Source organism: Anas acuta, chromosome 1 (genome assembly GCF_963932015.1).
Source record: "Anas acuta chromosome 1, bAnaAcu1.1, whole genome shotgun sequence".
In the NCBI taxonomy this organism is placed as follows: Eukaryota; Metazoa; Chordata; class Aves; order Anseriformes; family Anatidae; genus Anas; species Anas acuta.
Window position 1 is genome coordinate 17,577,323 of NC_088979.1, and position 15,456 is coordinate 17,592,778.

The 15,456-nt window shown below is 50.9% G+C and overlaps 1 protein-coding gene and 1 pseudogene across 1 annotated transcript; one reads left to right on the forward strand and one right to left on the reverse strand.

Annotated features, from left to right (window-relative positions):
- On the reverse strand, nucleotides 1–2,531 carry LOC137850082 (myristoylated alanine-rich C-kinase substrate-like). Its single transcript, XM_068670300.1, has 3 exons — nucleotides 951–2,531; nucleotides 631–778; nucleotides 1–499 (listed from the first exon to the last, which is right to left on the reverse strand). The coding sequence occupies exons 1-3, from the start codon at nucleotides 2,265–2,267 to the stop codon at nucleotides 381–383; spliced, it is 1,584 nt and encodes a 527-aa protein (XP_068526401.1). The 5' UTR covers nucleotides 2,268–2,531; the 3' UTR covers nucleotides 1–380.
- Nucleotides 2,532–4,637: 2,106 nt separating this feature from the next.
- Nucleotides 4,638–7,417, forward strand: LOC137850208 (dynein light chain 1, cytoplasmic-like; annotated as a pseudogene).
- The last annotated feature ends 8,039 nt before the right edge of the window (nucleotides 7,418–15,456 follow it).

Consider the following 15,456-nt stretch of genomic DNA (forward strand, 5'->3'; position numbering starts at 1 on the left):
AGTAGTTGAGTCACCATCCCTGGAGGCATTCGAAAGCCGTGTAGATCTGGTGCCGAGGGACACGGTTCAGTGGTAGATTCTATGATTCTGTACTTCTCTGACTGTGAGAGGCCCCGGGTTGGCATGGCCTGCACCACTCTTTCTCCTGAGATCAATGGCACAGAGAGGAGCACTGGGGGCAAAAGTCTGCCTGAGCTTTTATTCCGAGCAGAAAGCAGCCGCAGCTGAGCTGAGCCTGGGGGCAGGATGTGGTGGGGCATCTGAATTCCTGGGGCGCTGTCCTGTGCCTCGCAGTGATGCTTCCGTGGGCGCTGCAAAGCTTCCTGAGGGCCAGCTGCCAGCTCCGAGCATCCTCCTGGGACTGGCACAGCCGGGCGCGGCTACTCTCGCTGTCCTGCGATGCAGCTGCAGCGGAAAGCCCTGCGCAGCGCGCGAAGTGCCCTCCTGATGCGGGAGGGCCGTGGCTGGCGCGCCGAGGCTTGTGCGAGGTCAAGGGTGCCTGTGGGGGACACAGAGGTGTAGGTTAGGGCCTGAGCGGGTGTTGGGCGAGCCTGTCCCCCCCTCCAAGGCCTTTCCCCGGGGAGGGGTGTCCCAGGACCAGCCAGCCCCCCTGCGCGTGGTGCTGCCAACCTTGTGCTTGGTGCTGCTCGCTGCGCTGAACAGGCCCGGCCAACAGATCCTGGGACGGCGCTTGTGTCTGGGATGTTGCTGGCTCATCCGCTGGCGTATCTTTGGTGCAGGAGGAGGACTGCGCTTGGCCTCCCTGCTCGATGGCCACCTGCATGGGGAGAGGAACAGCACGGGCAGCTGAGGAAAGGGATGTCAGCCCTTGTGCCTGGGCCATGTGGAAATGCAGAGCAGCAAGCAGCTCCCGGCATGCACACCCAATGCACTGCTTCTGCCTGGGGCTGCCCTGGATGCCTGGTGCCCACCACGTGTGCTGTGCTTACCTGGTGCCCAGGAACCAAGGGAGTGGCTGCTGCTCCTGCTTCGTCAGCTGCTGCTGGGCGGAGATCTGTGATGGCCTCCCGGAGAGGCTCTGCAGCCAAAGGAGAAGCCCCTTCTCCACCTTCTTCTTGTGGCATTGCTGCTGCAGCGAGAGGGGCTTCATTGGCCTCCCCCACAGGGCCTCTGGCCAAGGCAGAGGCCGAGGATGTACATTCTGCAGGCTCTGGTGTGGGAGGAGGCACCCTGGGCACTGTGACCCAGGGAGCACTTGCTGCCTTGCTTGGGGCTCCCGCTCCCTGGATGATGGCTACAGAGTGGAGTAGGACTGCAGCCACGATGGTGTCAACTCTTTCATCCAGCTCTTCATCACAGGCACTGGAGGCATGTCGGGCACGTCCCTGGCTCTCCACCATCACGGCAGCGCTGTGCTCACTGGGGCTTGCACAGGCTGATGGCTTCAACTGTTGAGCCCCATGTGTCAGGGGAGGCGCTCTGTGTCCCTCATCTTCCAGAGCAGGGGCTGCTGGAGGACTTGCTGGCCTGCTCTGTGCTGCTGTTGTTGTGGTGAGAGGCGTGCTGTGCCTCTCTTCCCCAGGAATTTCTTCCTGGGGAGCAGCTGATGGGGCAGTGTCCGTGGTTTGCAGCGAGCCAGGAGAGGCGCTTGCTGGGTGTTCTGCTTCTTGTGCTGCCTCCCTGTCCACACTGCTGTCTGCGCTGCCCTCTTCCTGGGGAACGTCCTGTGCGTCTGCGAAGACGCTGGCGAACCTGGGGTTGATCCAGGAGTTGATGACGACGATCTCCTCCTCTTCATCCCATCCCCCAGGACTGCTCTCTTTCTTGCCCCGGCCTTGGCTTGTCCCCTCGTTTCCTGTCCCCTGCCTGGGTTTGATGTGTTTCTCTCTCTGTTGTTTTTTCTTCTTACCCTGGCCTGGGCTAGCTGCTGCAGGGTCTCTGCTGGAAGCCCTTGCTCCTGCGCATACCCGGGAATCAGGCCCTGGCAGAGCAGTGGTCCGCCTCCTCTCCATGTGTGTCTGGACCCCGGCTGATCTCGTTGCTCTCCCTGTGCTCCCCGTGTGTGCCAGGCCCCCCAGTGCTCCAGCCAAGGCAGATGCTGAGGATGTAGAGTCTGCAGGCTCTGCTGTGGGAGGAGGCACGCTGGGTCCTGTGGCCGAGGGAGCACTTGGTGCCTTGCTCACGGCTCCCTGGCTCATGGCTACAGCACGGCGTAGGACTGTGGAAACGATGGTCTTGACTCTTTCATCCAGCTCGTCATCACTGGCACTGGAGGCATGTCGGGCACGTCCCTGGCTCTCAACCATCACGGCAGTGCTGTGCTCACTGGGGCTTGGAGAGGCCGATGGTTTTGACTGTGGAGCCCCACGTGTCAGGGGAGGCGTCCTGTGTCCCTCATCTTGCAGAGCAGGGGCTGCTGGAGGACTTGCTGGCCTGCTCTGTGCTGCTGTTGTTGAAGTGAGAGGCGTGCTGTGCCTCTCTTCCCCAGGAATTTCTTCCTGGGGAGCAGCTGATGGGGCAGTGTCCGTGGTTTGCAGCGAGCCAGGAGAGGCGCTTGCTGGGTGTTTTGCTTCTTGTGCTGCCTCCCTGTCCACACTGCTGGCTGCGCTGCCCTCTTCCTGGGGAACGTCCTGTGCGTCTGCGAAGACGCTGGCGAACCTGGGGTTGATCCAGGAGTTGATGACGACGATCTCCTCCTCTTCATCCCATCCCCCAGGACTGCTCTCTTTCTTGCCCCGGCCTTGGCTTGTCCCCTCGTTGCCTGTCCCCTGCCTGGGTTTGATGTGTTTCTCTCTCTGTTGTTTTTTCTTCTTACCCTGGCCTGGGCTAGCTGCTGCAGGGTCTCTGCTGGAAGCCCTTGCTCCTGCGCATACCCGGGAATCAGGCCCTGGCAGAGAAGTCGTCCACGTCCTCTCCAGGTCTGTCTGGACCCCGGCTGAACTTGTTGCTCTCAATTTGCACCCTGTTTGTGCCAGGTCCTCAAGTGCTGCTGATCGTTGGCCGTGTTCCCAGCTTTTTTGCGTCTTCTGCAGCACTTCAGACACGCGGGAGTGTGCTGTGTCCCGCAGTGCCATGCAAGGGTCTGCAGGGCTGTGTGGGGCAGGGTGCCAGCTCTTCTTTAAATTCTGGGGCCCAGTTGCGGGCTGAGGTGGTGTTCTGTGTCCTTTGCTCATCGGAGGTCTGCCCACAGGAGGAAGCCTTGCCTCCCTCATGGCTCCCTGGTTCCAGGCAAGGCCATTTCTTATTGCAGTGGAGACAAAGGCCTTTATTCGGTCATCCATTTCTTCGGCAGGGGATTCAAGGCTGCTTTTGGACGAGTGCCGACTCTTCCAGTTTTGGGCCGCTGCTGTGGTGAGAGGTGGTGTTCTGGGGCCTTTGGTCCTGGGACCTCTGCCTGAGGGAGAAAGCCTTGCCTTGCTGCTGGCTCCCTCATTGCAGGCTAGAGCGTTTGTTATAACAGTGGACACAAAGGACCGTATTGCATTGCCCATGACCTCGTCAGGGGCCACAGGGCTGTGTGGGCCACGTTCCCGCCTCTCTGTCCTCACTGCTCTGTCCCTGTTGCCAGAGATGCAGGGAAGAGGTGGCAAAAGCTCTTGCTGGCTGCGGGCCTCTGTTCCCAATGACTTTGCCCTTCCTCCCCCTGAAGAAGCAGAGGCTGCTGCTTGCAGAGGGGGCAGCTTGCAAGTGGCCCTTCCAGATGATGATGCCTCTGCTGCAGGCACTTGCTTGGGTGCTGCTGCCTGAGTTGCTGCCTGCCTTGGCAAAGGCGGCAGGGCTGGCAGCTGGATTCTCTCGGCCTGCCTCACCCCATGGTGAGGCAGTGTCTTGATGTCTTGCGGCTTCTTCTCCATCTGCAAGAGAAGCGAGAAGAAAGGCCAAGTTACTTGGGCCATTTCTGCCATTCTGCTCCGTGTCCCCACTAGAAGTGCTGCTGTGAGCTGCCCTGCGGCGGCCCCCGGCACGCCCTGGCAGCTGCCCACTCAGAGCGGGGCTCAGCCTGCCAGGGTAATGCCCTGCCTGTCTCCTCCTGCGAGTGCTGCCTGCTCATCGCAGGCTGCCAGGGCTGCCAAAGATGTTCGACCAAACCCTCCTGGGGCTCCCGACTCCGTGTGGCAGCTGCCAGTGTGACGCACGCTCTCTGGGCACGACTGCACCGGCAGCCTGTCCGCATGGAGGGACGGTGGAGGCAGCTCCTGGCTGCGCACAGCCAGGTTGAATTAGGCCACGCTGCTCTTTGTGCCTCTGGGCACAGAACTGCCAGGGCCACGTGGGCTTTGGCTGTCCTGGGGGTGGGCTCTTCATGGAGAAACCCCAGGTTTGGGAACAACTGTGTCCAGGCCGGAGGGGCTCAGGGCCAGCTGGCCGGCTCGCTCCAGCACCGTTCTCCTCATCCTGGTGCTCTCGGTGCCATCCCGTCACACTGCTGTCCCTGTCTCGCTCCCTGAGCCTCACCTGGCGCCGCTCCTGTACGCTCCGCTGCCCTTCAGCGGGCTGGGAGTCATCCTTATTCTGCTGCTCCATGCTATGCTCCAGGTCCTCTGACCAAGAACTCCAACGGGCACCCAGGGGAGCTGCTGCCTCCTGACAGAGCTGCTCTCCTGAGAGTGAGTGGGCAGCCCGGGGCTCGGGCTTTATAAGGGACACCGTTGCCGTGGGTACCCCTCCGTGTCACAATGGCCTTTGGGTACGCATCACAATGCTCTGGTGGTTGCCATGGGGCCCTCAAGCCCATATTCTGGCAGACCCCCCAGGGACACCGTCTCACACACCCACAGCAGGATGTGCATTGGCAGGTACCTCTGGCTCCTTCCAGCCAGTGCCCCCGGCTCAGCCCCAGCTCAGTCTTTCTCAGGGGAGTCAGCTTAGCTCCCTAACTGCTCCCAGGTAACTGCGCGTTACCTGCTCTGCCAGGAGATGCTCTGCTCGGTCGTCCGCGTAAGCTTCCTGGCTCTTTTGCCTGACTGCCCACACATCAGCAGAGACTGCACTCGAGCTTGGACGCCCATCAGGCCACCCTGGCAGTGCAGCTGGAGCAGGAGCAGGAGCAGGAGCAGGAGCAGGGATTCCTCCCGTGTCCGGGCAGCCAGAGGCCTGTGGCTCTAGGCACTGTGAAGTGCTCCCAGAGAAGGCGGGCGCCAGGGAGCCGGTGGAGCTGGCAGAGAGGTGGCTTGAGGTGGGCTCTGGCAGGGCTGTGAGAGGAAAGCCCTGGGCAGCCGCAGGACGAGTTCCTGCTCCTTGCTTTAAGAGCAAGCTGTGGAGAAGCTTTCAGCAGCAGAGCCACAGCTGTGCCACGCTGCTGTTTAGCCTGCAGCTTCTCCGGCTGCTGAAGCAGGTCCTATGCTTCAGAGTTGTGCCTGAAACAGTGTTGGTAACACAACGGTGTCTTTGCTGGAACAGGTTGCCCAGAGAGGCTGTGGCGTCTCCATCCTTGGAGATCTTCAGAAGCACAATCCTCGGAATTGTGCGTAAAGCTCGTCCTTTGGGGAGAAAGAAAAGGAATTGGAAAAACAACCCCAAAACTAGGGAAAAGGATAAAAAAGCACAGGTTAGATATTGTCCAATTGTCTGGCCTGAAAAGCCATTAAAAGGAACTTTGCTCCTTTGGCCACAACACAGGTCCGATGAAAATTCCCGCTTTAAGTTTACAGCTAAACAATAAGACTCCTTTTCCGCAGGAGGAATCAAGTTATGCTCCCTCTAACCCTAACATTGCAGCCGAGGCAGCAGGAGCTGCACCAGCAAGGAAGTATATGTGTAAGTGTATGTGCTTGAGACAAAGTATTGGATCTGCTTGAGACAAAGTATTGCTGTGAAGGGAGTGACTCCTCACTCTAGAGTAACACTTGTAACAGTAACAGGAGAAGTTGTTGTACAGCAGATACAACATGAGAATCCTGTAAGGGGATGGCCTGTCCCGAATGGCAAGGGGTAGTACTGGCTCTGCGGCAATAAATGCAGGAAGGTGTTGCCCCTTGGCTGGAAGGGAGCTTGCACCCTGGGGGCAATAATTCCACATGTACCTATTACTGAAGACCCACAACGCCAAAGCCCCCTTGAGACCGCACGCAGAATTACGAGGACTCCACATAATCCTCTAGGAAACCGAACCAGGGAATTTCACTCACTGGAGAACTAGAAAATAACACTCTGCACGCAGTCCAGGCACTACGAGAGGAGCTAAGAAGCTTCTCAGAAACAGTACTTGTGTTGGGTCTGTCTGAGCTGGAGTCACCTTTTCCCTGCAGCAGCCCACACAGTGCTGTGCTCTGCACTCGTAGCTGGAGCAGCACTGATATCGCTCAAGTGTTGTGTCTGTTGCTGCGTAGTGCTGGCACAGCATCAGGACTCCTTCCAAGCCCCCAAGAGCCAGCAGGCTGGGGGTGGGCAAGTGATGGGGAGGGGGCATTGCCAGGGCAGCTGACCTAAACCAACCAAAGGGATATTCCATAACACCTGATGTCACACTCAGCAATAAAAAGGGGGGCTCTCCTGGGGGAGGGGGCTGTTCCTCCTGAACAACCACTACGCGTTTTGAGGCCCTGCTTCCCAGGACGTGGCCGAACATCGCTCGTTGATGGGAAGTAGAGAATATTTTTTTTTCCCTCTCTCTGTGCTTCCGCACTGACTTATTGTTTCTCTTGTTTCTTTTTTTCCTCCCCATTCCCTTTCCCTTTAATTAAACCTTTCTCATCTCAAACCTCGAGTCCTCTGTGTTGTATTTTCTCCCCCTGCGTCTTTGAGGAGAGGGGGAGTGAGAGAGCGGTTGTGGTGGAGCTCAGCTGCCCACCTGAGTCAAACCACAACAGGCCAACAGGGCTGCTGGTATTGGCTGTGTTCCCTGTTCGCTGCAAAGTGCCTGTGCACGTGGTGGGAGATTGCATCCCCAGCTTTCTCAGGCCCTGGGAGCAAATCCCCCAAAAGCGGAGCAGTGGCATCACGAGCGGAGCCCCGGAGGCAACCGCGGCTGTCTGAAAGGCAAGCATCAAGAATGCGGACATGTCAGAGGAGGAGCAGCAAGATGCTGTTGATTGCGCCACTCAGGCCTTGGCGAAGCACATCGAGAAGGGCATTGCTGTGCACATCGGGAAGGAATTTGACAAGAAATAGAATCCCACTTGGCACTGCATCACAGGAAGGAACTGCGGCAGCTACATGACTCCTGAGAGCACGCACTTCACCTACTTCTAGCTCAGCCAAGTTGCTATTCTTTTTGAGTCTGGTTAGAACCACGGACTCCTAGTGACACTTGCATCTGGTTACAGGACTTTGCTGGCTCCTATGGCTGGTTACTTCAGCCTTCCTGAGGAAACAAACCTTGATCTTCAAGGGCAATGGCAGGGATTATGCTATAGCAGAAGGTGTTACATTGTGGAAATAAAAAGGAAAAATACCAACAAAATGTATTCATTGTTTTTTTTGTTTTGTTTGTATTTATTGTAATAATCGTAATATTGTATAAATTGGGCCAAGCCCCAATTTAAAATGTTGAAATTAAAAGATTTGGATCCATACAAGTCCATGCATCTGGATGGGATTAGTCCCAGAGTGCTTGGAGAGCTGGCTGACATCATTGCGGGACCTCTTTCAATTATTTTTCTATGGTCTTGGCAATCTGGAGAGGCCCCAGTAGAGTGGGAGCTGGCAAAAGTTGTACCAATTTTCAAGAAGGGCAAAAAGAAGACCCCGGTAATTACAGCCTTGTCAGTCTCAGGTCAGTGCCTGCTAAAATTAGGGAGAAGATTATCCTTGAAGTTATTGAAGAGCGCCTGGGGGACAGTGCAGTCATTTCTCCCAGCCAACATGGGTTCACGAGGGTTAGGACCTGTTTAACAAATTTCATTTTCTTTTTAACAATTTTGATTTCCATGGGCAGGCACGGCCCGCAGATCCCAGGCTGCCAAGCCCAATGTGCGGCCGCCACGCAGGCGCCAGCTGATGGGGCAGTGTCTGTGGTTTGTGGCCCTGTTTTTCGTCAGCATTTGTGAGGGGCTTCTGCATGCCCCCCGCTCACTTGTTGCGGCCAGGGCTTCCCCCCAGGATGTCTGGGCAGGCCCATGCCACTGGGCAGGGTCTGGGTGGGCCGTGTTCCCTGCACGGGACAAGGTGGGTCTTTAGGTCCCCAGGTATCAAGGCAGTAGATCTGTCACAAGCTACATCCAGCCTCGGGGCACCTTCTGGGCTGGTGAGGCCTGTCTGCATGTGACTGGCCAGCACGGACCTAATTAATCGTTTGTGAGCTGAATAACGAAGGTAACATTTCATTTTTCCAGCATTTTGATTGGAAACAGAAGCTGATGAAACCTGTGGTGGCAAGTGTTAACTGGCCTTGGGCTGTGTGTCTAGCAAAGCCTTTGGCAGTTAGGCTGATTAACATGGAAAAAAAAAATTACACAATTACACCACAACAGATAGGAGCTGAGCTGTCAGCCACAGACCTGCACATTGACTGGTCAGAGAGATGTCCTGCACCCCCGCTCCCTGGTGCTGCAATGGTCCACACAAGGCTTTTTAAATTATATGTCGTTTTAAATTATATGTCACTGAGTGGTGTGGTTTGGTGCCTGTGACCACCTCACCAGATCTTCCTGTGACAAAAGTGCATGCTGATTACCTTAGACATTGGTCCGTAGGTTTACAGGCCAAAAGGATGCTGGTCTGGAGGCAGAAAAGGTCTTGTGCACCATGATGTGGAGTGTTTTATGGCTGACTTTCAGTCGCTGTATCTTGGCAGTGGACTACATAGCCTCAGGTAAGAGACCTGGTCCTCTGCAAGACATACAGGTGCATAGGAAGCTTTAACCACCTAAGGGTAGCAGTAGCAGGAGGCAGCACGCTGAACAGGCTGTAGCTATGCCAGCTAATAAAGGTCAAGATAAGCATGTGGTTTAAATAATTTCCTTTTCTGGAACTTAGATCTTTCTCAGAACTAAGGGGGGCACCTTCAGCAGGCTGGATTAACACTTTGAAGCAGAGATCAGGCCTTTGTTTTACAGTCCCGTACTAGGGTGACAGAGATGCTCTCTGACATGCAGAAGACCAAGGCCAAACTTCTCCTTGCCTGACAAAGTTCAGTCCACTTCTCTTTATCATTGAATAAGGGATTTTTGCCCTGTGCACAAAAAAAAAGTTACAGAATTAGAGAGCAAGCAAGTGAACGCACACAGCACTCGTGTTCTCACTTGAAAGATTTGGGTCCCAGCCTCTGCTACGTGAACAGCTTATACACTTAATCCAGTGACTGCTTCACGCCAACCTCTGTGAATATGCCCCTCTCAGCATGCTCGGCAGCTGGGGCCTTGTAGATAAGGCTTTTCCACAGGGAGATAGGAACTAGATTTGAATTAGTTTTAATTAAATTTTACTTTCCCTTGTTTGCAATCGCTTTACAGATTGAAAAATGAATAGTGAGTTTTGTATTTAAAAAAATCCTTATGCAATTAAAAAATATGGGCAAAGTTTCATATTTCTGTGTTACTGCACTTACCTAGCATTGCATTAAAGCACGTGCATTCACACAGGGCTGCTAGGACTGCATTTGGGGAAGCATTTGGGAGACTGCATAGTGGTTTAGGTCAGTGCTATAGCAGCAGGAGAATGTGCAGCTGGAAGGGATTTTTATCATTTATTTTTCAGGTGTAACACATTTCTTCATTACATTTCTAATACAGATAGATTCACCCCTTCTATATTCTTGTTAGCAGAGGGGACAATTCTGATTCATTTGTTTTCTAACGTTTTGTTTTATAACAACCCATACTAAAAACTGAATTCCTTCTGCCTAGTTTTGTGTATAACAGTTAAACCGTTTTTATTTTTTGCTTAATTACCCTGAGAAAATAACAAAATGTCTTTTTAATTCCTTCAATAACATCTTTGGCTGATTTTTTAAAAATAAACATTTCTCATTATAAGGACAATTTTACAGTGCACCAAACAACTGAAGTGTTTACACTTAAATAGAAGCAATTTCATGATCTTTTGAAAAAAATAAATTGAAAAAAAAATGAAAAAAATAAATTGAGAATTCAATCTATCATTCTTCTCTTATTTTGACAGCCTTGTTTATGTTGATTAGTGCTGTACTCTACTCCATACTGGCTGCCACCAAAATAATTTGAAGAGGATTATGTGCGTGGCTCAGTTCAGAAGAAATTCTCTTTAACCCCACTGAGGATTGGGAACATGCTCCTTCACCAAGCAGTGCCATGACCCGGGAAGGAGTAGTGAGGAAGTGACTAAGCATGGTACCAACTCAAGAGGTCTGAAGATGATACGCCATTCTTCCCTTTTTGATATTTTGGTGCAGCAGAAGTATTCCTCTAGCTAACCAAAACCTCCTGTTTGTGCACATCTACTGGTTCAGCAGCTCTGTGGATGTCCCTGATGCAACCAGTTGCAAACCCATGTCCTGCACTGACCATCGCTCCTCCACATGGCCATCTTCATGCTGGGCATCCCTGCAGGTAGTGGTACCTCCTGTGAAGCTGTGCTTGCCCTGGTCTGGAAAACCCCAGGAGATTCCTGAGGCTCAGCTCCCTGTGTGGCTCAGTGCATAGGTTTGCTTCAGAGAGAATTCCCCTTCTATTTTAGAATGGAAGAAGTCCAGACGAGCTCTCATCTTCCCTCCCACCAGTAGGATTATGCCAGTTTTAGTTTGAAGCAAATGAGGCAGTTTTGTTCCCAAACTCCCATAAACACACTTCTGTGCATTTTACTGTCTTTGACGGCTTTCTCTGCTCTACCATTTGAAACTCTGTGACATGGAACATACTTGTTCAGAAAACTGCTATCTTTTGTGGTTATAACATCTGGCTCCTGGTTGTGTTGGCTTAATTATATAAGCCAAAGCAGTTGTGAGTGAGACACCTGCCAGGGCTTGGTTTCACTTTCTCGAAATGATGGACTGTGAGCCTAAATAAGCAGAAATATCCCAGCCCACAGTTTTGACACCTGAATCATTTTACTTACAATGACTGATGACTTAAGTTTGTTGTCTCTTTGCAAAGTCTAGTTTACATGTTAATCTCCATCTATAACCTTTATTTCCTTTCATAGTAAAAGGATACCTGGTCTCTTCTCTTTCTTCTGATCTCTTAGCTACAGCAAGGTGTTACCAGATAAGTGAGGGTCCAAACTCAGTCCTTTCTTATTTCACCTGTCTGCTGCTGAGGATACAGGGTTTGCATTCATAACCCTTGGACTAAACATTGTATTGGGTTTATGCAGCAAGGGTTTGGTAGAGGTGGACTGCAGGGTTGGCCTCTGTGAGCAGAGCCCTGGAGCTGCCCCATGTTAGATAAGGGACAGTTTCAGCGGGCACCAAAGGGACCCACCGCTGGCCAGAGCTGAGCCATGAGCAACACTGATTGGGGCTCTGGGAGAGTAGATTGAAGGAAGGGACAAAAATAGTTCTGCCCAACAGCAGCTGGGAGAGAGGGGTGATAGCTGAGAGAGCAGCAGCCCTGCAGCCCCCAAGGGGAGTGCAGCAGGAGGGCAGGAGGTGCTCCAGGCACAAGGCAGCACAAATTCCCCTGCAGCCCTTAATCCTGACGGATGGACCCCATGGGACGGAGCCGTGTGGGAGCAGTTCCTGAAGAGCTGCGGCCTGTGGGCAGCCCCCGCAGGCTCAGTTCGGGAAGGACGGCATCCATGGGAGGGACCCCACGGGGAGCAGGGGCAGAGAGGGACCCTGAGGGAGCGGCGGGGACGAAGTGCCAGGGACTGACCGCAGCCCCCATTGCGCGTTGGCTATGGTGGAGTTCAGTGGTGTAGCAGAATAAAATCACCACACATACGCACTTTGCCCACTGCAGAGTGGCTGAACGCTGGGCTAAAACTGGTGTTTACCCATTCTTCCACCTTGGTGACTCTTCCACCTCCCCAGCCACAGGGCAGCCGTCAGTGCCGGGGCTGTCTGCTGGCCCTGGCAGCTTCTGGGTCAGGTCCTGGCCAGGGAGTGCACTTCATTGGCTTCAATGCACTGTGCTCCTGCTGCAGTTTAGAAGAGCTGCAAAGGTTCCAGCTCCTGGGTTTTGAGGCTTCAGAAAACTCCTTAAAGGGTGGATTTACTGGCACAGACACTGAGTAAAAAATATTTTCTGCTTGTCTGTATTTATTATCTCATATGCAAGGGGAGACTAATGCAATCCTTTGCTATATTGCTGTCGATACAAGTTTCTGCAGTAAGCTCCTCAATTTTCCCATAAACTGTCTCTCATGTTTTCTTCCTCATCAGTTTTAGAAAGGAATCGTTAAGTTCCCCTCAGACAGACTCTTACGGTGTTGCAGGTTGGGAGCTTTCTGGTTTATTGAGCTGCTTCATAATGTATGGAAAGAAATACCTCCTACAAAACAAGGTGAGATTAAACAGAAGCTCTGCCATCCCATCATATTTTGTGCAAACTATTAAACATTTTTAATATTATTTTAATGCAGGGAGAAAATATTTAGGGTGGGTTGATTTCAGTGAGGCTGTTTCAATCAGAAGGACTGATTCAGCACCTGAGTTGTGATGAAGCCCACCGGGTGCCAGACATCCCAGCTCCTGGGGTCAGCCCTTGTCGGGGCTGAGCTGATGCTGCCATCACCTGAGCTGCGAGCTCCTCACCCATTCAGCCAGAACAACTTGGCCTTGCTCATTAGTTAACATGTACTTCAGTTGTAGAGGAAAAAATGGAAGACAGAACATTCTGAATTTGAAGATCAAAGTCATTATTTAAGGGTTTCGTACACATTGTCTCAAGGGGTCCTTATAGCAATTATGTATTTCAGATGCAGTGAGGTAGTCTGATGTTCATGTGAAATTCTTTTGACAAGTCTTGACAGATGCGGGTGAAGAAAGTTAATGAAAAAAATCTCCTTCATTGAAATTAAGAAGCTTATTAACTCAGCAGCTTTGGGGAAATACTTCCAATCCAGATGGACACCTGACAAGAGTAGCATCAAATTTTCATAGGTGCAATTAATTCTTCCCATTTAGAAGCACTCGATTCAAAGCTTCCAATTAGGTTGCAACCTCTATTATTAAAGTGCTATTATCCCTCCAAACCACTGCTACTGACATTAAAGATGTGACTAGGAATGAGTAAACCGCTCAGTCTGAAATAAAAGCTGCTTACCTAAGACAAATCTTTTTCCCAGGCACTGACATGAACACTTTCCCTTTTCCTGCAGTGCTGGATGTAGATCATTTTATACAGCTGCACATCATGGTGCCGTGCCTTGCCCTGATAGCAGGAGCAGCCAGGTGCGAGCCTGCCTGTGGGCAATGGCTGGAGCTGCTCTCCCTTTTTGGGGCTCCTCTGGTCACTGGCTGGTGGAAACTACCGCTAGGGCTGTTCTTGGGCTTGTGCTGTACAGCAGTACTCCTCCTGACATTCCAGCACTGTCCTCCCAAAGTTTCCCATCCTTTTACAAGTATCTGAGGTCTCTGATATTTTATATGATCCCTATGGCCCAATGCCTAAGTGACTTCTCTGATTTTATACCAACCCTGTGGATGGAGATTTTCCATGTTGTTGTTCTGTGCTTCAGCTGGCAAGCAAAGGCTCTTCTTCATGTGGCACGTTACATATTCCAAGTACTCAAATCATTGTCATTTAATGGATTCCTGCGCTTTTCCTTATGTAGCAGGTGTGTAGAAACAAAGGCCTCGGCCCAAAGACTAGCTGAAAGATGCCTCACTGGGAAGCATTCTGCTATTTCATATCTATTTCTCATTTGACCGCATCCAAAACACTGCTTACTGACTGATGTAGGTCTTGGTGAGCTACATATAGACTACAGGGATCACACAAAACCTATGGTGCAGCCAGAGTTTGACCGCATGCATGTACTTGGAGATACCTCCTTGTTGGAAATGTGGGGTTGTTACTTGCTCAGAAATTAACGTAGGCTCTGCAGTTTGTGCCAGTGCTGAAATTTGTTCCTCTGAATATCAAAACTCATGCTGAAACTTCAGAGGAGTTGCATATACAATCTAGCAGTTTTTCCAGGGAAACAGCTCAATTATTTTAATGAGTTTTGTTTCAATATACCTAGAGATAGCATTTGTCATTCAGTATTAAAGACCTATGAAATCCTGAGTTTAAATACAGAGGTCATTTGTAATTTACGGGAGGGCAGAAAAGCATCAACTCTCCCATAATGATTCTACTGGTTTTTTTTATTCCTTTGACCTCAAACAACAAAAAGGATTTTTCTTTGAAAAACCTTTCTTGCTTCCAGTGATGAGGCTCTGTATGTTGAGTTTCAGCTGTGATTGAATTTATACTACAGCCAAGTTATAAACCCTTGAAAATGGGATTTATAATGGAAATTCCAAGTGCAATCTTAACTGTAGCAGCCAGCTTGATACCACAATAGTACTATTAACATTCTTCAAAACCAATGTTCAGGATGAGTCATACTGATCTAATTCTTTACATAACCCTTTTTCTTTCTGTAGTGCAGGCCTAGTCTAATTTCTAGTCATATGCTGGTGGTTATGTTCCTTTAATTTTGGGACACAACTAATATCAGTGCAATGGAGATAAACAGTGTTTCCCAGCCATACAGCAGGGCCATGCCTTATGCACTTATTTATTCAGTTGTAAAAAGTCACGTTTGGGGACACTTCTACAAGTTTGAATTATTAACTTAGTATCATATTTGTTATTTGTATAAAGTCTATATGACTTTCTGTTTCTGGCTGTTTAGTTCTTAGATAGTCACTTAATATTTTAAAATACAAAAATAAATAGTAAGATTCAGGAAGCTGAGAGAGTGAAAATAGGACAATTGTAACTCTGTTTTCTGGCTAACATTTTAAAAGGTGAAATAAAGAATAATTGGCATGAAGTTCTGCCCCTGTGATGAAAACGACTTGCACTGTCCTTGGCTGTGTTATGTTGCTGTAAATGCATGAGGTGATCCTAAAGAGTGAGGGTGACTATCAAAGGTGAGAACAGTGGTGAGGAAGTCACCTTGCGTTTCCTGGTCCCTTTAGCAGAAGATCTGTGTGAACTGGTCAGGCCAGAAAATAAAAATTAAAGAATTTAATAAAAGCAGAACCAGTTCCTCAGGTGAGGTGAAGGGGCAGCCTGGGGCTCCACCTAGCAAGAAGTTTTTTTGCACTCCTTCCTTAAGCGATTTGTAGGGGTGAAGCTGTCTGTTAATTACATCTTCTGGTGACCACAGAGGAACTTTTCACCCCATCCATGGGCCTGCCAGGACTGGAACCTGCACATGCCTTGCAAATCCTAATACAAGCCATGCTTTGGGCGTGCTGTAAGCTGACAGCAAGATGCCTTTGTATCGATCACCTGTGGAAGCAGCATCTGTCCTCAGTGGGTTTTGATTGCTGCTCTTTAGGCTCTTATTTCCACAGACTATTTCTGACAGATCAGTAAAAGTAACCAAGTAGAGCAAATTCATGTGAGAAGCTTAAGCTTGTGTTTTTTCTTCAATGGGATCTTCTGCTGGGAATTTTAACAGGTCTGCAAACTGTAAAAT